Raw genomic sequence first — 26349 nt, forward strand, 5'->3', positions numbered from 1 at the left:
CTCGTGTTTTATAAACAGTCATAGCGAGACTGACTCAGCACTGTCTATCCCTTCACAGTGGACAGCTACAAGAAACAACATGTACATGGACTATTGGTGGACTAACCTTGGATAGCAGGTAGAAAGTGCAGCAGCATGAGGTTTTGTTTTGGTTGGCTTTCACGTGTAGCTGTGATGACACGACAAGGACAGCAGATTTTCTTATCTCTCCTCAAAATATAATCCTACATTCACATTCTATACTTGGCCTATAACTCAATTGCTTGACTTAAGTGTGTGCAGCACTTAAGTAAGGTCGTTTTCCAGGCAAAAATGTCAAATATATCCTTGTGCCAACATCTCAACTGTACGGATTTGATGCTTTTTGCTATTATGTGAATATCTTAACTTCCAGAAGTGTTGGATGTACAAAAAGTATTTTGATGATAAAAATAATCATTAGTTGCAGCCCTACTCTCCAGTCATTTTAAATAATTAAAATCAGTTTGTCCTTCACAGCTAACAGAACAATTACGGATGTTTTTAATTCAGTAATCGCAAGGTCATGCAGACGATAAACACAATCTTGTATAAATAAATTGAAATATTTCCCAAAGCTGCCACCATTTATGTTGCATTTTTAAACAACCCTCGAGACGGGATGATTAAATCCAGCCACAAGATGTACGATTACAGCCGTCTGTGTTATTCCTGACAACATACCAGTCGTCTGCTTAGACAGTAAACGACTGGTAATACTATCTCTATATTTCTGGCTGGTACTAAGTTTGTACAAAGGTTGTTAAAACATCAGAACATTACATTCATTAAAACTGGCCTGAGTGATACAAACAAGAAACCACCACCTTCCACTTCATTATGTCATTAATCATTACATAATTAATACAGATAAATTAACAAGCTCTACATATTGATTGTCCCAAACTGTGAGGGTAGCAGTGAAACAGGGCGGGTGTCCTGAGTAAGTGAAACACTATCAGTCATGACTGAAGTCAGTTGAGTGAGCGGTGAAACTGAAAACGAGGCTGTGGGTTGTCAGTCCCTCATCACTCACTGTGCAATTATCAACAAGGAAATGGTTGTTGATTAAGTTGTGCTCTGTGTGATGTATAAAAATAGCTGACAGCTCACAAAAGGAAAATGACGAAAACAGAAGGAAGTGAGAAGACCTAAAATAGACATATTTATAAGACCACACGCAAATTGTGCACCATGAGGTTAAAGGACAAATTATAATAAAAGATATTTTCTCATATCCCGCCCCGTTTATAGTTTGTGCTTTTATTCATTATATAAATGAATGGACTTTTGTTTATGGTGCACATAGCATATCAGACATAGCTACTGATCATCATTATTACTACTAATTAATCTATCAATTATTCTATTCAATACACTGATTACTCATTTAGTCTAAAACATGTTTTATCCAACCAACAGTCCAGGTATACAAATTGCAATTATTAAGAAATAAGATCAAATAAAAACTAGAAAAATATTTGACATTTTTGCTTTATAAATGTCAATCAGAATATAAATGAGGAATATTAGAATGGTTGCCTATTTTCTGATTGATGGATCAATTAAAATTGATAAATTATTTCAGTACAATCTGAAAATGAGGGCAAGAACAAACAAACAATAGACACTTCTAGAGGCAGATGAGAAAATCTGTTCTTTTGTAATTTGGTTGAATGACCCTTTCACTGAAGGCTGTGACGGCTGCTCTGGATCAAACTGTGTCGTCCCCCCCCCCCTGAATTAAATCCCAAGTGGAGGTTTTGTATTATTAAGGTATATTGTGACAACACATCACACACTGTTACCATGGCAACCACTTTACAAGGCTTCTACATACCTCCGTCGTTTAAAGCTGCCTCACAGATAAAGTGCCTCTCAAAGAAACAAGCTCTTTATTGTCTGAATTCAAATGCAACCTCCTCACATCTACCAACACGGTCCTTAAAACTGTTTTTACATGCGTTGGACATCTTTCCTGAGATTCCTGAGTGCTCATCCATTTCTTGTTAAAAAAGGGAAATCATTACTGTAAAAAATAAAGACTATTTCTCCTGTCATCTGTAGCTTTAAAAATGTTGAGCCATGCAGGACTTATTTTATGTGACATGTTCAATTCACTGTCTATTGATGGGGACTCTATTTGTCTTTATCTGACATTGGGCAAAATTCAAAATATAAATAGCTCACCTAGTACGGTCTGATATTTTCCACACAATGATGAATGAAATGGTTAAATAACAATAAAAATAAAATCTACTTAAAATGACCAAAACATATGAAATATGTGTGATACACTTCCTTCCATTTTATAACTCAAATACTCTGCTGTCTCTTAGTCACCTCGCTCACACATGCTCACATAGACACACCATGTACAACCTCACACTTCCTCCAAATAACAGCCACCCACAGACCTCTGTAGTAAACAGACAAAAAGACTTCTACTCATTGTGGCTTGAAAAAAAGAAAGAAAGTCCTCGCTCAAATCCACACAATGACACAAAACTCATAATGTAGAACTGAAAGGAGTGGTCAAGAGGGCGATGGCCTTTCATGGAAAACAGAACATTTTTACATTAATGAAGTGAGTTGCATTGCACAGTGATGATGAGACTATTCACGTGTTCTATGCGTTGTTGGTGTGGCATGTTATAGAATTTAAATGGATATAAGCACAAAGCTGACTGTGTATCAGCAATGTTAGCTGCTATTCATGACAGCTATAGAAAACAGATGGTGCTTATTTCTGCATGTGCTAATGTAAGGGAATGTTCCAGTGGCCCTCAGCCCTTTACAAGTAGTGCACACATTCAGGAGGACCTGAAGACATACGACATTGGCGTCTGACATCTCAATGAGAACGAGGGATGAGGTCGAGTATGAATGAGAACGCCACAATGACTGTGGCACTGGCAGGGAGAGCACCAGTGAAAGACGTTTAGTGGCTGTGTGTGAATAGGTCTTAAATCTGGCATGTAATGTGTGAGGTAAACAGCTACACCGAACAACAGAAGACTTGTTGGGGAAGCTGGACAGTACAATGTCCTCCTCACAGCATCACATATTGTCTCTAAGACTATAGGAGACAGTTTAATACTAGAGAAAATATCTGTTTACTCAGTCTGCTGTACTTTCTGTTTGTGAGATTTACTTCTCATCGTTTATTTTCTCTTTCTGTAATTTATTTCCTTTGCAAGACTCGGATTGTCAGTATAATGAGAAAAAGCTACACACACAAAACCATTAGTCTTAGACACTGATGGTTGAGCAAACCCTCAGACGTGTGAATGACTGAAATCATAGCTGGAGAAATTATATGGCTCGGTCTTCAATGCCACCTCAGCATAGACACACATACAAAGGACCTTTCCTTGCTACTGTTGACCTAATTTACAGGCAACATGGAGTGACACATGAAAATTGGAAAATATCACTGACTCGCTCTTTGTAATCCAAAGCATTTTATCTGTTTTAGTCTTTCGGAATGAAAAAGACTAACTGGATTTGTTTTCCATAGTCTAGAGAGAGCAAACGAAAGGTGCAGTGCTTGTGTTTCTGTGGTTTGTTGCGTCAGAGGAAAGGGCAGCGGATTAAGTGAAGCTGCTGTTAGGAATAGTTTGACTTCATATAGCCTTTACTTGTCTAGGCTATGTTATCTTGGCCAGTGCTTACACCAATAGGTAATGTTTATCATTACAATCATGAACAGACAGACACAAAAGTAGGACAAAAAAAGAAAACAACAAAAAAACAAATGTGCAAAAGACAACAGCATGAGACACAGGCTGCTGTGAAAGATGCTTAGTGTTGTTTTATGCTGACATGGCCCAGTGGGTCCCACATTATGGTCTGGGTAACTGGGAAAAATACTGCAGCTAAGGCACTAAAGACAGGTACATTTACATATATAAAGACTGTTTGTTTAAAATGATAATTGTCAGTTAACAGTAGTATGTTTTTGCAAATAACAGGAGAGTCTGACATAAATGCAGCCACTCCTTTTAATAGGTGACTACTCTATTCCTAAAACCTCTCACCCCCCCTCAGTGCTCTGCTGCTCCTGGTCTCTTTAAACAGACTGAACAACACTATAAACATCTGGACTACTCATGACGACTCAGCCTGTCTTTTACTTGTATTAAGTTGTCTATCTATGAGAAAAGACAGAGTCAGGTCAGTGTCTTACCATGTGGCTCTGCTGAGACTGGGTGGCGCCGTACATTATGATGCCATTGGTTGGTGGTGCCAGCTGCGGTGCGTCTGATTGGATAAAGCCCCGTCTGTCAATCAGACTACTCATACAAAGAAACAAAAGAAAAGAGAAGGGCATTGTTGGTGGCCATTCATTCCCAAATGTTACATAGCATTAGCAGAGTCCAAATGACCTTATGTGACAGTGATACCTCACTGTTAAAAAGAGACAACAGTGCGTAAGTGGATGTGAACATTTGAGTCTATGCACTCATTCTTTCTGACATTCACACACATTCACATGCACATGAAATCACAACTTGGTAATAAATCACTGAGGTCCTGCACTGGAGTGAATCATTATTTCTGTTCCATCACTTCTTTTGTAGAACTTTGACAAAAACCTGCTAAACTCTTTATATGCATAAACACGAGTGTGTGTGTGCTCATGAGCCATAAACAATGTGATAATGGCTGTTCATCAGCCAGATAAAGGTTGATTTCACAATCTGTGTGTGTGTGTGTGTGTGTGTGTGTGTGTGTGTGTGTGTGTGTGTGTGTGTGTGTGTGTGTGTGTGTGTGTGTGTGTGTGTGTGTGTGTATGTGTGTGTTAAACAGTGTCAGAAGGCTAATAATTTAACAGATAGTGTGCTGACTGTGAGTTCCAGCGGGACTGAGCTGGATTCAGGTGGAAATGCTCTGCTAGAATCACAGAGAGAAACACTGGGAATCCACTGCAGCCACTTGTGTTGCTGGTAATGAATACCGGAACGTCTGCAAATGTGGTTAGGAGGAAATGAGCATAAAAACATGTAGGCTGATGCATTAGAAAATGTGAGTCAAGGTCTCAACAGGGAATGAAATGCAAGAGGCTTTTGTCTGTCTGTGTGTGTGTGTGTGTGTGTGTGTGTGTTTGGGCAGTGTTGCCTGCATAGTCCGAGACTGAAGTGAAACATTCCTCTCTCTCGCTGGTGGACCCAGCTGTGCAATGCCTGTGGCTGGCCGCAAATACACAAAAACAAACACGCCCAGATGGCAGCCACCTGTGCACAGACGACTATTTTGTGCCACCTACCAGAGTCATTGCTGGTGAGTTTTGTGATTGTCAGAGCAGAGTGCGACCAAGAATGTTGCTGTAATCTATCCCATCACTGCTCTTCTTTAAGTGTGAAAGCATCTATGGATATGTTCAGTAACTTCAAAATACACTGCATGCATGAGCTAAACTAGAGACTGTGTGTATCTCTAACTTTCTGTTTGAACGTAATAGTTTTGGTTTACGAGTGAAAAGCAAAAGTTAAAGTTAAATGCTACAACTTTCAAAGGCTAAAAAACATCCACAATGTCTTGACAGCATGAGAGAGAAGATATGAAGTATCTGTCCAGTGGGTTAGCATGAACACATTTCTAACCAAAAGGACACCAAAAGGACACCATGACGTAAGAAAAGAAAGTGGAGTTTTAGTCAGAGGAACCAGAAACTATAGTTTCACAAATGAATAATAAGAATTGTTGGGGAAAATTTTTGAAGTGAACAAAGCTGGGAGGGAGTGTGCAACTTATACTGGCATTTACAGTCACATGGACATGAGAATGTAGCTGTGACAGTCGGCTTGTATTTTTGTTAAAATCACATGAAAAGCAAATGTGTGAAATCTAATATAGTATCTCGTCAACTTTGATCTTGGATTTGGTTAAAATGGGTTTGAAATCCTTTCCGCTCTTGCACTATCTTAGTAGCTATGTATAGACAAGAGGCCACAGGCATTTCAAAGCAGCTCCTCACGTCAAAAGGAGTCTAACTTGACTAAGGTTCTATTTTAGCGCTTGGACAAAACAGAAAATGACAATGAGGAGAGAAATAACAGAACAGGTGCTGTGACGTATTACAGTAGAGGTGATAAATGACTGTATGGGCTTTCTCAGAGCAGCGAATGATCGGGATTATGCGTCATTATCGGGGCATCTGGGAATGTGTAAATCACCTCGTGAACACACTCATGCTCACTGGCAAGCGTCATACCTTGGTGGCAGAGGTCCACACAGTGCTGCACAGCAGTTGGTGAATATATTGCCATGGCTGTAGGGATTATAGTTGTCCTTCCCTCTTTTAGAAGACCACGAACCTTTTATCTGGAGGAGAGCACACAACATCCATCAGTCACAGCTTCAGTGGATAAATAAATAAATGGCTTAAGTATCGCTGGGAGACAAATCAAGACTTTAATGATACAAAGATTATGTTTATGTATAGTGTCTAGTCTGGAGCTAAAAATGTTCCTGGCCCATATGAACTGAACTGAACTGAACTTGTGACCTTGGCGTTAACAAAACCGAGCTCTGACACCCAACTTTTACCAGTTTCGGTAAAAGGAATTCAGAGTTAGACTTGTGACATGATATGTGGGCAGTCAACACACTTCTGTTTCCCTTTAGCATGTATATCCAATAAATATTTTTAAAAAAGTATCCCACTGCTCCTAACAAAGTATATCAAAGTTACTACCGAAACTACACTGAAAATTAATTAAAGATCTTTTTTCAGGCACAGACACCTTTATTGACAGTGGATAGACAGGAAATCATGGGAGAGAGAGGGGGGTGTGACATGCAGCAAAGGTCCTCCGGGTAGATGCGTATGTTGCATGGGTTCTTAACCACTCGACCACCTGTGCACCCTAACTAATGCTTTTTTATGTTGTGTATATGTCAGTATATCTGGAACATTAATGTGTATTTAATGTTCATACTCACATCTTCATTGGTGGTCTGGTTGGAGCTGATCAGGTATGTATGGAAGCCTGAGAGGCCCACTATAGACCAGACAGAGAAGAAACACACCACCACTTCCAGCACAGTGACACAATGAAGTCAAGGAATAACTGTTTTCATTTCATCCATCTTTCATTTAGACAGACAACCATGTGAAAGCTCATGCAGAAACAGAAAAGGCACACATCACAGACCCAGCATGGACACAAAATGGTATGAGCATCTAATAGCTAGCATATTGACCTATAGCCTGGGGACTGTTGTCCTCTTGCCAATAGTTCCTTGTTACCAGTTCATTTGGCTGTGACTGCAGAACACTGCTCATTTTCTATGCTCTAAATAAAGTACTGCAATCACATATATGGGATGAATGCTTCTGCCTTTATAAAATGAACTACAATAGCCCAAATCTAAATCCTACAATACCGTCTCTAGAAGAGTGTAATTCCTCAAAAAAGCTATAAAGCACAATACAAACTCACTGTTTAGCAACACAAAAGTCCCTGTGGGCATTAAAAATAATAAATAAAAACATGACTAGTCAGCATAATATTACATGATGTGTACAAAGACTTTGCATCAGTGTTGACATAAACTGAATAGTCTCACTCTCTTAATCTGCTTTTTCTTGGTTGTCTCTTCCAAATCTCTCTCTTCCTAGCAAGGACAAAACATGTCATCATTCACTGAGTACAAAGGACTGCAGTTCCCCTTTATTAAAGTCCTGTAGGCCAGAGGCTGTTATCAGCTGTGCTTGGCACATATTTCTCTGCCAGAGAAACATATATTGCAGACAGTCATACACAGAAGGGCAGAGAGAGGCAGTGTTATAGCCCTGTGCTCCACACTTGACTTGTGACATTTAGATTTGATCAATACTAATCCCACACCTGGTTACTGAGTCTTGCGGTTACTGGATTGTGATTTTGATTCTGTTTTATTATTCAAATAGAAGACCCCAAATATGCTGAGAGCCCCAAAAAAAACTTTATTTTCAGAAGATTTAGACTGCAGTACAAAGTCAAAAAATGTTCTTTGTTAAAAGGGCAAATACACTTCAGAAGCAAAAAGTCTGATGGGGAAAAGACATTAAATTTGAATTATGATGTGAGGTGACTGCTTTCTACCTTCACTGGCTGGATTTACAGCTAAAAGGGACAGTTCAAATGGCGTGCAACCCTAAACCTTCCTGCAATGACAAGTAACATTTTGCTCGGTGTGGATTTACTGCAGGCCACATGATTTTCACTAATATTGAGACAATAAACTGACTTAAAGGGTATTTGTAACAGCTGTGGCTTAAAACGTCTCGCACACGCACACTCTCGTTTCTAATCTCACTCACACAACATCTCTGAAGAGGGAGGGGTGCAACTCAGAGCCAGATGAAATCAAAGAAAGAGTGAATCAATTGACAGAGACAGAGAGGAGCTGCCTTTGCGTGCTGTGTTAGCCTGATGGAACAGGACTAATCAGACGTGTACCAGTCATGCAAGTACTGGAACTCTGTAGAAAATGGCAAGTGCAATAGATGGAAATGGTTTGCAAAGGCATGTCATGCGAATTAATTCTGACCTACAGAATGACCTATGTGCACCATCGTTGGGGAAGTTAGTCTGTGGCAAGCTGAAACTTTGAAAGTTGCAACCATGCAAAGTGGAGTAACAGAGAAACTACGGATACAGAAAAACATGAACAGTAAGTAGCAAAAATCAGACAAACAAACTAAGAAAAAAGGACACACATTCTTCAATAAATCCCATATGTCAGACTTAAATGAAAGGATATCTGGCAGGACTATTTTTAAGTGCCTTAAGGAACCCACTTTGATGAGAGCCTGTGGAAAAAGAAAGGCAGAGTTTCTATTAGATCACTCACAAAACGGTGTTTAACAGCATTAAGTAACATTGAATGTAGAAGCTTGTATCAAACCCTGGATACTACATACTCTGTAGGCCATTACCTGCTGCAGGCACTTTCTTGGTTAAAGTTTAAGTGTCAAAACAAGATGAACTCAGTTAAGCAGAGCGTGCTCACTTAAACTGACACTCCAATTGAACTTCTATCTGTGATGAGTAAGAGGACGGAGCCAAGGGAAAGACCTAAAATAAATGTTGGCCAGCTATGCAATTGTAGGAGACATTTCTGTAGCTCCAATCAGTCACATTGATGAAAATCGTTTTGCCTTTTAATTACAGCAGTGCAAAAATCAGATGCATTCACAGAGTGCAGTGTTTTGAAAATGAATGTTCAACTGAATAAATGAGATAAAAAGGTGAGATTGAAGCACCTGTTAGCACTGTAATCATCTTTTGGTTTGAAGCACTGGAAATGTCAAGCAGGTTTTTATCACAAAGAGTAACTGATGTTCTCTAACTTAAAATCGAAGAATTCAGACTGCTGTGATGTCTTACTCCCCAAATCTGACAGCATGCAAGACTAAACAAAAACAACGCTGAACAGTTAAAATCAAAGACAGGACAGGAATGGTTCAAAACATCTAACTATTAATTAGCACTACAGTTTTTCTAGCAGCTAATCTGAGCACATATTTCCTTCCCCGGTGCAGCATTGATACGCTAATTCGGTCATTTATGCACGGAATAACACACACAAACATGCACTGTTGGGGTGCCCATCAGTCCACTGCTTGCTCCCAGCTGGACAGATGGTAACAAGCCAGAACGTTGCAGTTTTCACAACGCCCACTTACAACCTGCTGGCTTGAAACACACCAAGAACACAGCCAGGAGGAGTGTGTGTCTATGTTTGTGTGTGTGTGTGTGTGTGTGTGTGTGCTATTCCTGAGAGCACATTTCCTTTTCTCTTGCTTCCCTTTAGCTACTTACTTAAAATTATGTGTGTGATGACAAAGGCAAAGATGAAGATGGTGAGGAAGGAGAGCGAGAGGATGAACATGTAGAAAAAACGGTAGTTCCTCTTTCCCACGCAGTTCCCCACCCAGGGACAGTGGTGGTCAAAACGCTCTGCATGGACAGAGAGAGACAGATGGAGGGAGAGAGTAAGATTATTATTTTAAATACAAGGACGCACAGTTATGGGTCTTTCCTTTCATCCTGTTACACTGCTGTCACAGCTGGTCATGTACATGTACTCCAGAGGAAATCCCATCAGAAGCACAGTTAAGTATATAGTAGAGCAACAACCATTAGTTGATTAAATTCATTAGCTGTCCCTTTTTAAAGCAAAATTGCACAACATATGATGGTTCCAGGTTCTTAAATGTGATAATTAGTTGATTTTCTTGATGATGAAATTATTTGGGGGTTTTGGACTGCATGTCCAACAAAATAAGAGCTCTGAAGGCATCACCTTATGCTCTAGTTTTATGATGTTTTATAAACCAACTGATTAATTGAGAAAATGATCTACAGCTTAATTAGTTATGCACATCATCATTAGTTCCAGCATGGAAATTTAGGTTTTCTTAATTCCCAATTAAGGAAATCAAGTTTCTCATTTATATTAAATAACCAAGTTAGTCCAGTGCATATAAACACACTGTGCAAGTTCAGATCTGTGGGAAATTAGGAGAGCAGTGAACTGTCCCTCTGGTTCTTGGCATAATATACACATTTTTCAAATAGTGCAAACTGGCTATTTATATCAACTAGCTAATAAAAGTTACTGGCTGGCCAACATGACTGTGTATGGCTGAAAAGCTCCTACTGTCACTGTGAGACTGTGAGATACTGAGAGGGTTAAAGAAATACTGGGTCAACAGATGAAGAGCCTCCAGTGAAAACTCAATTTGAGAATGTTCGAGGAAGTGTAAATGAAGACAAACAGGAAGTGTTGAAGCAATATAAAAAAAAGTGCTGTGCAGACTGCTGCGTGCCATCCATAGAGATCATGCAGCAGAATGAGGGGTTTTACAATATGCTAACCTGCCTGTCAGCTACCTTAGTACAGAATGTGCAACTTTGTGGAAGAGAACAAAGCATTACTGTGTAACACAGAGGAGCGAAGACATGAAGAAAATGTCTGGAATTCACTTGTGCTGCAATATATTGAAAACACTAAATATCTGTATCTGAGTGCAGTCGGCAGTGTTGTCAGGGAAATACTTTCAGATTCTAATTAGTGAGCGGCAATTTATTTACACTGCAAACTTATCATTTCACTGATTACTCAAAGAGTGGACAGTTTATTGTTAGTGTGGTTATTTAGTCAGGCCTGGCTCCAAAGTCCTATCTGTGAGTGTGGACTTCTAGCTGTGCACAGTGGTAGTTACTTAACTAATTAATCAGAGCCATTATTTGTTTAGTGAGGTGAAATGACCTGCTTTTGTCTTCATTAATCAATGCCGGGTTGAAATGTGTCTGTGTAACGCAGTCTCAGTAACACAGCCTCCAGCCAGTGGATGAAAGGGGACAGCTACTACTGGTCAAATCTGATTATTACCACAGCCTAGTCAACCATCACTTAATATTTAGTGATCAGCAATGCTGGGAGAGGACAAGACAGACTTGAGGATGTGTTCTTCCACTATACTGGGAGTTATACTGATATTGAACAACTATACCAGTTAAGTGAAGGTACTCCAGACAACAAGAGAGGGGTATTGATCTGATGTCTTCGATTAATTTTAAACCAGGAAAGGTTAATGGTGATAAAAAACCATCACAACCAAAGTGTAACACACAATAATATCAGGGGTGGCAGGTGACTGATGAATAATTTTCAACTTAAACAAACAGCTTGAAACTCTTTTAAGTCTTCTCAGTTATTTAATATATAATACACTGTTACTTATGTGCCAGTCTTTTGATGTATTTTATTGTCTGATTACATAACATCATATCCCCAAGAACATCATCAAAGCCTCATTTGATATCCTCTAATTAAACACACATACAAATATGACGGAGCAAATATTACTTTAAAAATAATAACACTCTGTCACATAGACAAGCAGCAATATTTATGATGCTGGCATCTCTGGAATTGCTAGATAAACAGATTGTCTTAGCCCACTGTGAAAGGAAAAGAGGTAGGACTGTAAGGAAAGGGAAGAGGTGTGTGTGTTTAATAATTCTGTTCTCTTATAAGTGTGTCCTCTATCATTCCCAGGTGGATAACCCTCTTAAAAAGCAAGTGACTCCGTCATACTCATATCGTCCACATCCACCAGGGAGGCCCTCTCCATTCTGGCTGCTAGCTTTTTTAAGAGCTTGTTAGTCCGCTAGCATTTACAGCACCAGAGGTAGAGAGAGAGAGAGAGAGAGAGAGAGAGGGGGGGGGACGCACACAGGGGAAGCAGTCAGACAGTAGCTTTTTTTCACTGCCAATGTCATCCCCCAGTTTCCAGTTTAAGAGCAAGTGTCGGTCCAAACAGTTACTAATACTGATCCTTGCAGACTTAGAAACCATACCTAGTAACTGAGCATACACAGACAGAGTTTGAAAAAAGACCAGTCCCCTGTATGCTGAACTGGTCTTATTCACAGTTTATCTCTGAATCTTCACAATGAACTCTGGAATGACCCCGACTCCAGATTTCACATTGGGGATTGAAACCATGTTGGATGTGCTGAGAGTGAGCTGGATAATAGTTCTTATTAAAGAGACATGAGTTGCAACTGACATTCATCACTCCCACCCACCTGCAGTCTGGACAGTCAAACTGTGTTTCTCATTCTTCATTTCCTCCCATCTGGTTGAGTATACACTCACACCTATGATCCAGACATATTTTTATACCTCATACTAGAGAGGCTTTGGATTTATTAGATCACAAAACTACACTGTGTCCATGTTTGGACTGAAAACGTCTGCTGAGCATCTCCTGCAATTGTACCGGTTTAACTCTTGATTACTTGATCTTGTTATCTCCTCACATCACTATATGAATTAAGGGAATATATTTTACACTAATTGAGCCTGACTAATTTCATATCTGATTTTGTCCATCCACTTAAAATTTGAATTTGACATGCTTGACCTGTTTATGAGACTAAATTCTCTCCCATCATCCTGATCGTCTGCCAGCCTGTCTTTCTCCCTGCCAGTGTGCAGCTGCCGCATCTGATTACCACCTCCGCATCTTTTCTTCCTCTCTTTACTACTTCCTCATCTTTGTCCCCTAGATTTTCTGACAGATCCACTTGTGACAATAAATGGACAGTGAAAGAAGGAGCTGCCTTCGACGGCACGAGTAGAACAAAAACCCTGATGAGAGAGACTCAGACACATATGTCTCTGTATATCTCTCTCTCTCTGTCTTTCAGTGAATGCTTGTCGCTGCTTTTCACTGTTTCCTGGGACAGAATATGTGCTTGTGAAAAAATAAAATCTCAACCATGAACGCTGCTTCTCATTTTGGGGTTTTTTCGGTCTTTTCTGCTGTAAATCTTCTCTCCCGCTCCTCTGTATGAATGCCAATTCCTCAAGCATATGTACTATATACTCCCTGTAGGTTTGCATCACAAACTAAACATTTAGCTTGGCTTGTGTTCTCAAATATAAATTATATTTTTACAGCATCAGATTAAACATGAATTGTGTGCTAGCATGTGTGCTTGTATATTCTTTTGTCAGATGCAGAAGTTTAACCGTTTATTGACCTCTTATTGAAATGCATATGGACAGAAAGGATAGAGAATGGCTTGGACTATTTGTGGTTATTATACAGATGCATCAAAATGAACGTGGTTAAAAAAAGAAGAAGAAGAAGAATGCAGAACACTGACAAACACTATGAGCCAAATACGACCCACATTTCATCTACCCAAATTCACATCCAGAGAATCCTTCACTCACCCACACAGTTGTCACAGAGGCTGCAGTGTGAGGCACGTGGCGGTCTGAAGATTTTGCAGGTGAAACAGTATTTCAGCTTGACTGTTTGACCATTGATGACCACCTCCTTGGTCCTGGGAGGAGGCCTGTAGCCTGTACTGCCATTAGCCACATCTTGGGAAATGGAGAGAATGGAGACAAAAAAAGAGATGCATACTGTAAGAATTAAAATGCCTTGGCCTTTAGCTTATGGGCTACACAGAGACAATAATGAATTCCCAAGTGCAGCACTATTGTGGCACTGAAGGTGTGGGTGTATTATAAATATTTCTACTATGACAGCAACTTCAAGTGCACAAAAATATCACCTCTTTATAAGAATAAGAGTGCAAATAAAGTGCAACATAGTAAAACAGAGAAGAAATACCACATTATTAGTGGTACTTAAATAAAAGTATGTAACAAATGTAATAAATGAAAGGTTAAAATTTGATTCAAAGTAAAACACTGGTTCCTGGACAACTTACAATAAACTACTAAACACTATTATACAGGGCTTGAAACGCTGCAAAAGCAAAGCATTTTGTAAACAGCACAACTGAACCGATGAGGTTTTAATTTGAAGTCTACTGACCATTTTTTTCTATATAATGTGTCATCAAATGTAGCATTACTCTGTTTCTATGACAACCTCTACTTTACATACTGGATAATGCAGTAGGCTATATAGGAGGCTAGAGGTTACTAATGGCTAGAAAATGTTATAATTGTAATGAAGTCTCATCAGAATAAATGTCACGCTGATGCTTTGTGTCGAACTTGCCACACAGATATCCCATGCACACCATCACACCATACTTTTCTACATAACACGTATCCTTACATATTCACTGACTAATATTCTAACCCAATTCAGATACTATGAACAGTCTGAAATTCAACATATACTTAACATCATGATCCTCAGACTACAGTACAAAAAAATTGAAAAATGGAGGCAAACTGCTCTGAAGGGTTTTTGGTAAAGTAAGACAGCAGTGATGACAGACTAAACGCTAAGGATGAGAGCGATGATAGTGATTTTCAAGCCATAAAAAGGTAGAGCTCGCATCCAATTATTGCTCAGCTCGCTTTAAGCACTCTCACGCTCGCTCTCTGAGAGCAGGAGATAGTGTGTGTAGGAAGATCATTTACACAGAAGCCCGTAGCACTGCTAACATGGTATGTCAGTGTGTATTTTGGGGGGGGTGAGGGGGGTTGTATAGGCTTCGAGAGGCTTGCGTGGGCATTTGACATTTCTAAAGGAGAGAAGAGGAAATGCAGCCAGTGAGTTCAGTTCTATTGAATTCCATCTCTATTGTGATCAATGCCTACAGAGCGCTCTTCTCTCTTGTCCTTACTCCCTCTGTTCCTCTGCCCTCTAAGCAGACTCCATTGAGGAAGATGAAAAATGAGGGGTGTGTGCAAACAGTTCGAAGCACAATTCAGGTACCAGTGTCGCCCCAATACAACAGTTTAGGTATTAATAGCACAGTGAAAGCTACAGTAATATTAGCTACTGGTAGGTGAAATAAAGGGACATTCTGAAGGAAACATCTTTGAAGCTTCTTCTGAGATCTCTTACATAAGGCTGGTAGGTAACAATACATAATGCTATGTTCACAACACTTGTACAGACTATACTTAGATGCGGCTGAGTGGGAAAAATGGTTCATGTCAGCCTCCTAGTTGTACTTCCGAGTTGGAGATATTGGGAATTTCTGACAGCTATATTATTTCCTCCTTGGCAAACACTAGTGCACTGTTCAGAAATCTGCCACCTTCTCTGCCAGTTACATCTATATAAAATAAGTTATTAACATCATCCTTTCAAGTCATTAAAAGCAGCTTTACATGGTTTTATTTGTATCTGACTTCAATTGTTAATGACAAATGACTGTCGCACAATACAAATGACCAACACAGGCTTGATTTCCATCTATGTGTTGAAATGTACCATCTTGAAATGAATGTGGTAATGTTTCCAAGTCAGAATAATGGGAGGTTTTGCCATTCTTTCCAATTTGCTGACAAGGCATGAATGCAGTGTAAGGCATGTGTTGTTTTACACTGCAGGCAGATATTTGGCAGCAAAGAGATCACCTCAGTGAGCTGGTAGTCGACTATAAGTATTTGTGTGCTGGCCAAACGAGCCTTAAAACATTCTCCACAATATGTGTTTAATTGAAATGATTCAGGAGAGTCTCTATCCCTTTTTCCTTACTCCAGAATAAAATACTGCCAGAATTAGACAAAAGGGAAAAATGAAGTGGAAAACAAAAGTAACACTTATGCCATATATAATGTGATAGACTCAACACTTCAATTTACAGTGTTACATTTATCACCACCCCCATGTGGACTTAAATTATATCAATACATGAAATATAGTATAAATATAATTAATATAATTATTTTTTGAGGTTAATGTCCAATTCCTGTAAGTCCATGAAGCATTCAATTCACACTTGCTCAAAGATGTTGTCTCATGTAAGAATTATTCACTTTTTCCACCCACTAACATACTATATGAAAATGCAGAATCAAAACTAATGCAAACATAAAGTGAGAAACTTTTAAAGAGCAGTCTCAGTTTCCACGTGTTCCGATTTTATTTTTTCACCAGTACAGAGTGTTCTACAGTCTCTGTCTGTCTCAAAGAGAATAGAAAATGATTCCATCAATGCTGGTCCATCAGGAATGTTTTCTATGTACAAAAACAACAAGTTCACTTTCAGACTGTAAACACCTGTATTTTCATACACTCTACTGTAAGTCACCTTTGGTCACACCTTAAGTACACTTGACCAGCCCATCAACATTAACTACACTTGTTCACAGGCGCCTGCAGTAAAGTAATGGGTGAGAAGGGATATTAGAGTAGTTCAAAAAAGGCATTTATACACTTAGCCATCATGGCAGCCAAATCTTACCCTTACATCAGCATCTAGTGGGAGATCCCTTAGAGAGATAGACCAAACCTAAGAGCTTGATGCTAGGAAATAAGACCAGGTAGACTGGGAAGTGATGTAACACGCACACACACACACACACACACACACACACACACACACACAAACCCAGCAACCCACTCACACCCTCATCCATAAAGCTAAATGAGGGTTCAATGTCAGCCAAACGTTGCTAGGTGTTGCCTGGTGGGGTATAAAGGGAAGCTAATTGCTATCCTGCTGTGTTGAGGAGAGAAAACTGGAGTTTTTGCCTCCACAGATGGAAAAGGATACAAGAATACCATGATGATGTCTAACTAACTGCCATACTGACTTTGACCTGACTAAAACCAGAGAGGGATGTGCATATTCTATTCAGTCAGTAGCGGTTTCAAGATCCTGCTTCACAACAGCTAACTAAATATCAAAACTGTTTCAGTTTAGTTTCAACGAACATAACTCTATAAAAGTGTGAATATGAATCACATGAATGAAAATGAAACATGTTCTTACACCTTTTTCCACCAATTAAGAATTCTGATAAAAATGACTCAGTTTGACAGCACACAGGTGTAACAGCATAAAGTAGTGTTAAAAAGAAGGTTTTAGAAACCATTTAAATGGAGCATATGCCCACATGACATCTATCAAAAAGCCACAGTGGAAAGTTGAAGGCGTGTTGCTTTTTTGCTGCAAAAGATATTCTAAAGGCATGCGCTATCGATGAGTAAAGCCTCATATAGTCCCAATGCATGCACAAAAAGTGTACGGTGTGTTTCTATCACCACATTTTCAGAAAAAGGTACATCAATACAAAACAGAAACTGCAAGTCAATTTATCAAACATTACCATTTCTACATGGTTTCAATACTTTTATTCACTTATAAGAGATAATATCGTCATAATATACTGAGGTGTTTCAGCAGGTGATCTTAAACAGCAGACTGAGAAGAGCAGAGTGAAAGTAAGAGATATCAAGACAAGCACAGCTATCATGAGAAATCTCCAGACTTGTAAAGATACTTGGATCAGGCAGAAACATCTATGTTCCCGTGGTAACGTGTCTTATGTTTGCATTGTCCTCTTGCTGCTGAAGTTACTGTGGAGTTGGGCAATTTTAACTAGTGTAACTTCAGTCAATTTCATTTAGCAAAACACTTAGGCTTGGGATAGTCACTGTAGAAGAACTTCCTGTCTGACCACTGTCTAAAGCGAGCCAAAAAAAGTAAAATCTGTCACACAGGTAAAACAGCAGAATGAATCTTCAGGTTAAAACTACTCAAAAATTACATGTGGAGCATCATGGAAAGAACCGAGTGATCAGGTCCAGACCCGTGGGGTGCTGCTGAGGACTTTTGCACAGTGCAGTTTGGATGCCATTTAATAGATGTATTTCTTTTTCAGAGATGTATAGAATTTATGATCTGTTGCTTTGAGAACCAATTAAGTGTAATTTACAATGTGGCCACAATGCAAAGCAGCAGCATTAATTTAGGTTTACAGTTTGTGTGAAACATTGAGTATACCGAGTAGCCTTAAACTGTATAACTATCTTGTATAAAGTTCTCTTTTTTCAACTTGCTTATAAGTCAAAGCTTGACCTATAAAATTCAATATAGTGTTAAGTACGTGTGGCAGCCTGTCCGCACTGGGGCATGCCATAACTAGAAGCCACTTAGAGGCAAATAACCGCACCAAAACACACAAAAGAGTGGTAATAAAATACTACTGAATCGCACTGTATAGTGCATATCAAATGAAGGGTAGGGAACAAAGGTTAATATTCAAAGTGAGGTTCATTAGGCAGCTGTAGGGAGGACGTGCTAGATACAAACAATCATTAGAATACCAGTCCTGACATTATTCACAAATGATGTGCAATCTCATAATGAAATGAAACAGAGTAGCCATGTTCACTTCCACAAACCACAGTAGGATACGTGCTGGATGCAAAAAATACAACTGAACTAGAAACAAAGAGTACCCACATACTCAATACTTTGTTTGCAATGTTTTGACTGAACCCAGGTCTTTCTCAGGCGATGTCATGTCATAATGAAACATGACATATTAAATTTAGAAATAAACCCATGAACCGTATTCTGTGCTACTTTTCTAAAAAGTGCAAGATGAAAATCCACAACATATCTGCATTGCACTATCCAAAAAGAAGGGCAATCTAGGGCTGAATGCCAATGTCATCTGTTTAAGACTCTGTAGTTTTGGGCTCTCCGTTGTGACTGAGCTGAGAAAAGCCTCGGCCTGGATGTGACATCTGTCTGAGTGAAGACAGACACTGAACAAAGACAGCATGGTGAAGTATTGAATGAGGCCAAAATATTCCAGGAGAGTACGGGACAGCACAGCACAGCTGCTGCTTCATGCTGGACAACTGGATAACAAAGCCGGATGAAGGAGGAGCAGAGACAGAGAGAAAGAGAAGTGGTAGAACATTATTAATAAATGTGTTAATTGTCTTTACTATTAAGTTATAACCCTGCTAATATATTTTTTCAATTGATGGGGCATTAAAATAGAAGAGAGTATGTTTATGTGTGTGTGAGATAGATAGAGAAAACATAATGGATGGAACCAGGGAGAGTGAATGATCAGCGTATTGGGTCAATCAAGGCCAGTCTAATTACTCCACGACAAGTTTGTTTTTCATTGTCTGTTTTTGTCTTTTCTCTTGTGTACTCCAATAAAACCGCTCTACAGTGACAGGTCTATTCTTCTTCATTCCTGTTCCAGTCCCCTGCAGCTCTGTCATCCAATGACTATCATTTCTTTAATCAGTCTTTTTCATGTCTATGTCACTGTAAGCCTGGGGACTAGTCAGGAATGAATGAAGACTGAGATGCAAGAATAGAAAAAATGCATTTTGCCTCAGGCACTTTAAGAAGGAAATGATTCTTTAAAGCACACAGGATAAAAAGGACATCAACGGCAGATTGTAGGAGAAGCATTTAGTTGTGTGGATAAACCTGTTAATGTGTTATATAATGCTGCCCTGGATGCTCGGGGGGGTTCTGTAAGAAGAAGCTAATGAAGAAAGCTTAATTTCAGAAGGGAAATCAAGATCCAGTTTCCTATTGGTTAACACAGGCAATACCTCACACTTGCACCTTTTAATTGCACATGGGGTATTAAAAACAGCTGGTGAAATACAGATGAACACAGCAAGATTAGGTTTTTACTTTGCACATTTATCATTCTACTAGTTTTCTCTCCTTCTCCCCATCTGATACTTACATGCCAGGTAGTTTCTCTCTGTATGTCATGCTGAACTGTTATATTCAGTCACCCTGTGTCATTCATTACAAGAAAGGATAGACTGGGGTTCACATAAAAGAGTTCCACAAATGTGAAGTTGAGATGTCAAGTGGCTTAGTAATAGAGACTCTTTCCACTGGCTGCACACCTATTACTTATTATTCAGCCAATAACAATGAAGTCAAATGTGAATGTGACCTAGGTTGGCTGGATACTGTGAAAGGGGAGGAAAGTGAGGAAGTGAGTCACGGTGTCGATTTAAGCACCGGCATGAATTATGATCAGGCTCTCATTCAGAACAAGGTGTTTATTCATTCTGTAGTGCAACAAGACGGCCATTACGGCACTATATCAAACGGACATATAGGATATTGTCATGGCAAGGGCAAAGGGGGCTTTAACATGAGTTAGCAGTCATTGTGAATAACCCTGAACCAAATGTTTCAGCAGTATGTTGTGACATCCTGGCTGTTTGATTTATTTCACTTTGTTAACTTGCATATGAGAACATTTTTAGAGGTGGAGGTCATCAGTAGGTCAGAATTATCACAGCTGTGTGAACTGTAAGGAGAACTACAATGATTCATTTTAAACCGGTGCCAGATTTGAGATATTTACTGGCATTAAACAGTGAAATGATCAGTGTTGAAGGGATACGCATGCCAAAATGGTATTAAGCAGCCATCCCTCGCATCTTGTGCTGTTCATGACATGACTGTTGATTAAAAGAGCCCCACTTTATTCATGGTACAGTCTCAAATTTGCCTCCAGTCAAAGCAAGTTCAAGGCTACAAGCAGAGCTACAAGGTGTTAAAATCCAACAAGGATGTTTGCAGTGTCTTATCACTACAGGGAGAGGAAGCTGTATCTAATGTGATTAAGCTAGCTCTCTTCTTACAGAAAGACTCAAGCGGCTCTCTCTCTCTCTCTCTCTCTCTGGTAATGGGATGTGTGTTTGAGTTGGGCATCTGAATTAAGTTTCTGGCAAAGATGCAGGCAAAGGAAGCCCTACTAAATATTTCAACAAAAAATAAGAACAAGGGATAAGTTAGGGGTAGAGCATTAACTGGGTTTAGTGATAAAGAATATTTCAATTTAATTGCTTCACCCCTCAATATAAAAGAAAGCTGCATCTTATGAGATTAGACAAATTCTGTGTTATAACTGGTAACATGCAGCTATGTCATAGTCACTCATTCATTTCAGGAATCATGAGAGGCTTACTTTTGGTAGCAGTAAAGCTACAGAAAAAAGAACAAACAGGGAAATACAATATAAAAAAGGACAGGCTAAATTACAGCCGACTCAATATGTTTGCTTCCTTGGTTTTTTTTTTTGGTTGCTATTTCTTACTAAGAAATTGGATCCCTTCCTCAGGCCTCTAAACATTACATTGACTATCAAATGTTTTGTCTAAAGCCAAGTGTAGTCTCATTTTTGGTGCATACTTTACAGCTTGGTCTTGTGACAGTGAGCAGACTGAAAGATGAGTTAGCGAGACGAGGTGGCACAACACAAGATGTAGTTTTGCGGGTATTGTTTAAATGGTGTGTATTGTACAGTCTATTTTACGCAATTTCTCACCCATCTGACTCACAAGTAAAGTTTGGCCCCATGCTAACTACAATAAACCAAACCACGGATAGGAATTTCATCTGCGAGAGAGAAAGAAAAGAGAGCAAGAGAGAGAGAGAGAGTTTAGTGCATAACCCTGGTTTTTCAACAATGCATCTGTTGTTTGTCAGTCTGCTATTGTCTGAACAAGCCCTTAATGAGGCAAGAACAGAGAAAATACATGAAATTAACCAAAAAGCAGAATCAAGTATGCATTATATAAAATATCCAATTTAATCTACCAATATTGTTATTTTATATTGATGCCAATATTAGACTTTGTGAAAGCCCTCTTAACAGACAGTAGAAACAGACATACCCTAAATCAAATACCTCCAGTTGCATCAGAAACACAAACCCTGTCTTTTGTTTGATTGTCAAGCTGTATACAAGCACTACACTTCTTAAAGCAATCATCAGTTTGTTTAGACACTGTACACTTTGGCATAGTGGAAAGAGTCAGAACGCCCTACCAAAAGTGTGTGGGGGGCTGCCAACAAAGAAAAAGGTGGGTTGCACTTCTAGTTCCAAAGGTAAAACTATGTAATTAATCAAACATTTTAAGCACAGGGTCTTTGTCAGGGCATAATACCCTGTAAAGCAAATCATACTTGTACAATACCATGCTTTCCATCCCACACATGCTTAGACATGCAAGTATTCTTAGCTTCACTAAGCATGCATGAGCTTCTCTTCAGATGTACTCACATGAAGAACATACACACCAACATGTACAAAAAGAGACGGAAGGAAATGTTCAACAACAACAACAAAAAGAGTGCTTTAGAACACTGTTGTCCCCCACCTTCAAACAACCATATTGAATACTCCTGCAGTCATGAAAAGCTTAAATGTCATTGCATCTTCCAGTGGCGTGCCCATCCTTCCTCTAGCAGCCTGAGCTCTAAGCCTTCCAAAATCTATGTCCTCTGCTGGCCTCGAGTCTTGCTGGCAGCTTTAGAAAAAGAACAGTGTGGCTGCCCTGACATTCACCAACCAGCTTGGACCATATTAGGTGGAGGGATGGAAACAGGCAGTTCTGACCATCTCTCACTCTGATTAATGCTTCAGAGAGTCTTTTGGATTTGGCATGCAGCAGCTGAACTGATGCCAGCCTGTCTAGTCCTGACATATTGGGCAGGAGGCAGGCAGACATGCATAGACATCATATGCGGCGCACACAAGAGAAATCAAATGTTGTCTCCATTTCAAACAGGGATTAAAAAAAAACAAGCTTAATGTTCAATTAATTCCACAATCTGACACAGTTCAAAACAATACATCGATTATACTATTTCAAAGACAGATTACACAGGATTTTCCCCGAGGTGCCCCCTTTGTAGCAGGTGTAAAGAGACAGAGGGGTCGTTGACGCACTCTCTCTGGACATGTTGGAAATTGTTTACTTATTGGGAAAATATATTCAAATGTTTCTCTAAAGCCTTTAATAAAAACTGGGAACCTAACCCAGTAGCTGCTGTTTTAGGAGCCATGAGTGTGTTACCTTTGATAAATAAGTATGAAAGTCAGGCTATTGCATATGGTATGGTTGTAGTGAGAAAATGTATTCTACTTATGTGGAAGTCAGATAACGCACCAACATATGTTATGTGGAAAAGAGTGGCGATTAATGTGTTGCACTTAGAAAGGATAGGATGGAAAGGTTCTCTAGCAAGGACAAAACACAAATGTTTAACAGAATTTGGAGTCCTGTACTTAAATACCTTGAGATGGATGAACTGAAGGCATAACTGTGTGTTCTCTATCGCTGTATACTTTATTTTATTATATTGAAATAACACTATCCTATGTTTTTTCTTTTTTGACTCTGTGAAGACTGATGAATCGTGACTGAGCTGTTCATGAAATGTACTATTTGTTTGTTTATACTGAAAATCAAAATAAATAATAAAAAAAACAAAAAACAAGCTGCTACCTTTCCCAACCTTGGACACCTTCCCTTCCCATTTGTTTTATCAATCTTCATGGTATTTATGCTGCATTACCATTCCACAACAGATGGACAAGCAACTGAGAACAAGGAGGACATATTCATTGAGGACATGTTTCATTTGTTTCTCACATAATTGTACATGTGCAAACAGGCCCTGTTTGATTTGTTTCAGGCCACCCACTCTAATGACCTTTTCACACACTGAAGGCTACAGCAGAGACATCTGCTCTCAATGCCGAGCTATCAGCTTACACTCCTGAAGTACAGCAAGGATGAGACACATCGATGCCACATATTGTACAGACATTAGCTCCTCTGTTGTTTAGTCAACAAATCAATAGTAGTGGTGTTGATTTTGAGCGATGTAGCACCTGGACTTGAAAACATCATCATCTATTTATGAAGCTGGTGGTGAATTACAAAACTTATTGGGCTACTGGTGGCCAGACTATTTTCATTCTAATTAAAAGGCAGCTACACACAGGCATAGAAAACACACACAAACAATGGATGCAAATTATTATTAAAAGTGTGATCGGGTGTTAGGATAGGTTCTTTTTTACTTGCAACAATTATGAAATGCTAATACTCCTTCTAATCAACTGGAGTTTTGTACGGAAAATGTATAAAAGTTCAGCACATGTAATGTACCGAGCAAGTACAACAAATCAGATGAAAAAAGAAGCGAATGAGCATAAGGGAAGCAAAGCCTGAAGTGGTAGATAGCCATTACATTATGCTAGCACTGACATGTGAGGAAGTTACCCATGCTCACTAAGCCTGTCAGCTGCTTTGTTATCATCAGCGTCTGCACGGTAACATAAGGACATATTGGTTAGACAAAGAAGTTGTGAATAAAAATGGATCCTTGCTATCTCGATCAGAAGACAAAGAAAATGCTAGAAGGAAGTAATTTAGTTAGTAATAGAGGCAGCGATGAAGAAGAGAAATGAGGAGCAACCACAAAATAATCTATGTGCAAACACACACGCACACACAAACCCACAACATGAATAAGTAAAAGAGTAAACATCCACAGTGAAAGCAGATATTATTAACTACTTTGCAACTCCAAAATGCATTTCAATCACTGCTCCAAGATAGGAGGAGCATCCTGTATAGTGAATACAAGTGGTGAAAAATGAGGAATGATAAGAGACACAATAACAGACATGCCAAACTGTTTTCTCCTGCAAGACATTGTAGGCTAGTTGGTGTTGGGGCTTGGGATGGGGTCGGATGATCACACTAAGAGCTAACAGATGTGCCAGTAATGTCTTGCATGTCAAGCTGCCACAGCATGGCTAGAGCCAAAAAGGTCCAGCACTGCACAGGTCTGGACAAGGGAGCCAGAGAAAAAAGAGGAGAAGTATAAAAAGTGTTTGAAGGGAGAGGGAGAGCATCAAGAAGTGAAATACAGTGACAGGCAGACAGATGAAGAGAGAGGAGAGTCAGAGAGGGAGAGGCAAGCACTATAAATACTGACAGAGACTGACAAATAGAAAGAGAAAACAGGGAAAAAAGAAGCAGACAAGAGCAATGAACAACTATACAAAGCAACTACTTTCTACTCGCAGTGGGAAAAGGCTATGACCTTTTCGTTGTACTAGCTTAAATCTAACATGTAGCTGAAGATGCAAACCAGACTTACTGTAAGTACTACCTGTGTGTGGTTGTGTGTGTGCGTATGTGTAAAATCTTCACACCGTTACAATCCAGATTCTTTCAAATGGAAAATAATAGTAGGCTTTACGCCGATCTGATTGGCTATATCGGATGGGCCAATATTTTGCATTTTATGCAATTTGTGAGATTGGCTGTAATGTCTTAATTCGCCAAACCGATCAATGTCGTCATATTGAAACTTTCTGCAGATGATCCCGTTGCATAGATTGCAGATGGCTTGTGTTTTATCTGTCTCATTTACTCCGAAGAAGTTGCACACCAATGACATGTTTGTTTGAATTCGACAGTTAGCTTTGAGCCCTGTCACGATGTGACGGACAATAAAGTTTTTTGAATATTGAATCATTAGCTGTCGAATCAAACAAACATGTCGGTGGTGTGGGCAGACAGATAAAACACAAGCTATCGTGTAAAGCCTAGATAATAGTAGCCATTAACGTCAACACTAAGGCAGTCTTTACTGGCAGAATCACAAAATGCCATGGGATTGGATGCAGATGTTTCAGGGAAAGACTACAGAGAGAGACATTGCAAACTTTGATTAAACGAACCAAGCTTGACCTAATCAAATTCAAAGTCAACTTTTTCTTGTGAGTGAAAATAAAGGTGACCACAATGACAATTGTGAACATGCAAACTCCGCACTGAAGGAATAAATCTATATGTATGTATATGTGTGCTTTGCATATCTCAACAGCTGTTCATCCCTTGACAGGTGTATTGTTGTGTGGCAAGTGTGAAGTTGTATGGATGGGGAGTTCTTGAGGTATATATAAAAGTACTTCATAAACAATGTTGCTTCTGCTTTGTGGTGTCAACGAGCAGAAACACAATCAGCTTTGCAACCCACACTGTGGTCAGAGGGAAGTTACATCCGTAGTGTTAACATTGAGACTTAACTGAAATAGTTTAGAGGGCCTGCACCCAAATTAATGGCTGAACTACAGCTCACTGTGACAGCAGAGCAACGTCCTGCAAGTCCAGTCCACCCAATGTGGAGGCCTATTGTGAGCAGACTAACCAGGCTCTGCTCCTGATCCCTGAGCTGGAGCTTCAGTGGATCACAGGAGAAAAGGAGGAGCAGA

General features: G+C 39.4%; 1 protein-coding gene across 1 annotated transcript in view; it reads right to left on the minus strand.

Moving 5' to 3' along the window:
• Positions 1-26349, minus strand: part of LOC128375322 (palmitoyltransferase ZDHHC14-like) — a 51735-nt gene that overhangs the window by 2125 nt on the left and 23261 nt on the right. The window contains exons 4-9 of the mRNA XM_053335646.1: positions 13768-13920; positions 9834-9971; positions 8773-8821; positions 6967-7069; positions 6236-6345; positions 4208-4313 (exon numbers count right to left, since the gene is read on the minus strand). Coding sequence (XP_053191621.1) covers positions 4208-4313; positions 6236-6345; positions 6967-7069; positions 8773-8821; positions 9834-9971; positions 13768-13920 — 659 coding nt within the window. The remainder of the gene's footprint in view (positions 1-4207; positions 4314-6235; positions 6346-6966; positions 7070-8772; positions 8822-9833; positions 9972-13767; positions 13921-26349) is intronic.

The sequence above is a fragment of the Scomber japonicus genome, chromosome 16, assembly GCF_027409825.1.
Source record: "Scomber japonicus isolate fScoJap1 chromosome 16, fScoJap1.pri, whole genome shotgun sequence".
Lineage (NCBI taxonomy): Eukaryota > Metazoa > Chordata > Actinopteri > Scombriformes > Scombridae > Scomber > Scomber japonicus.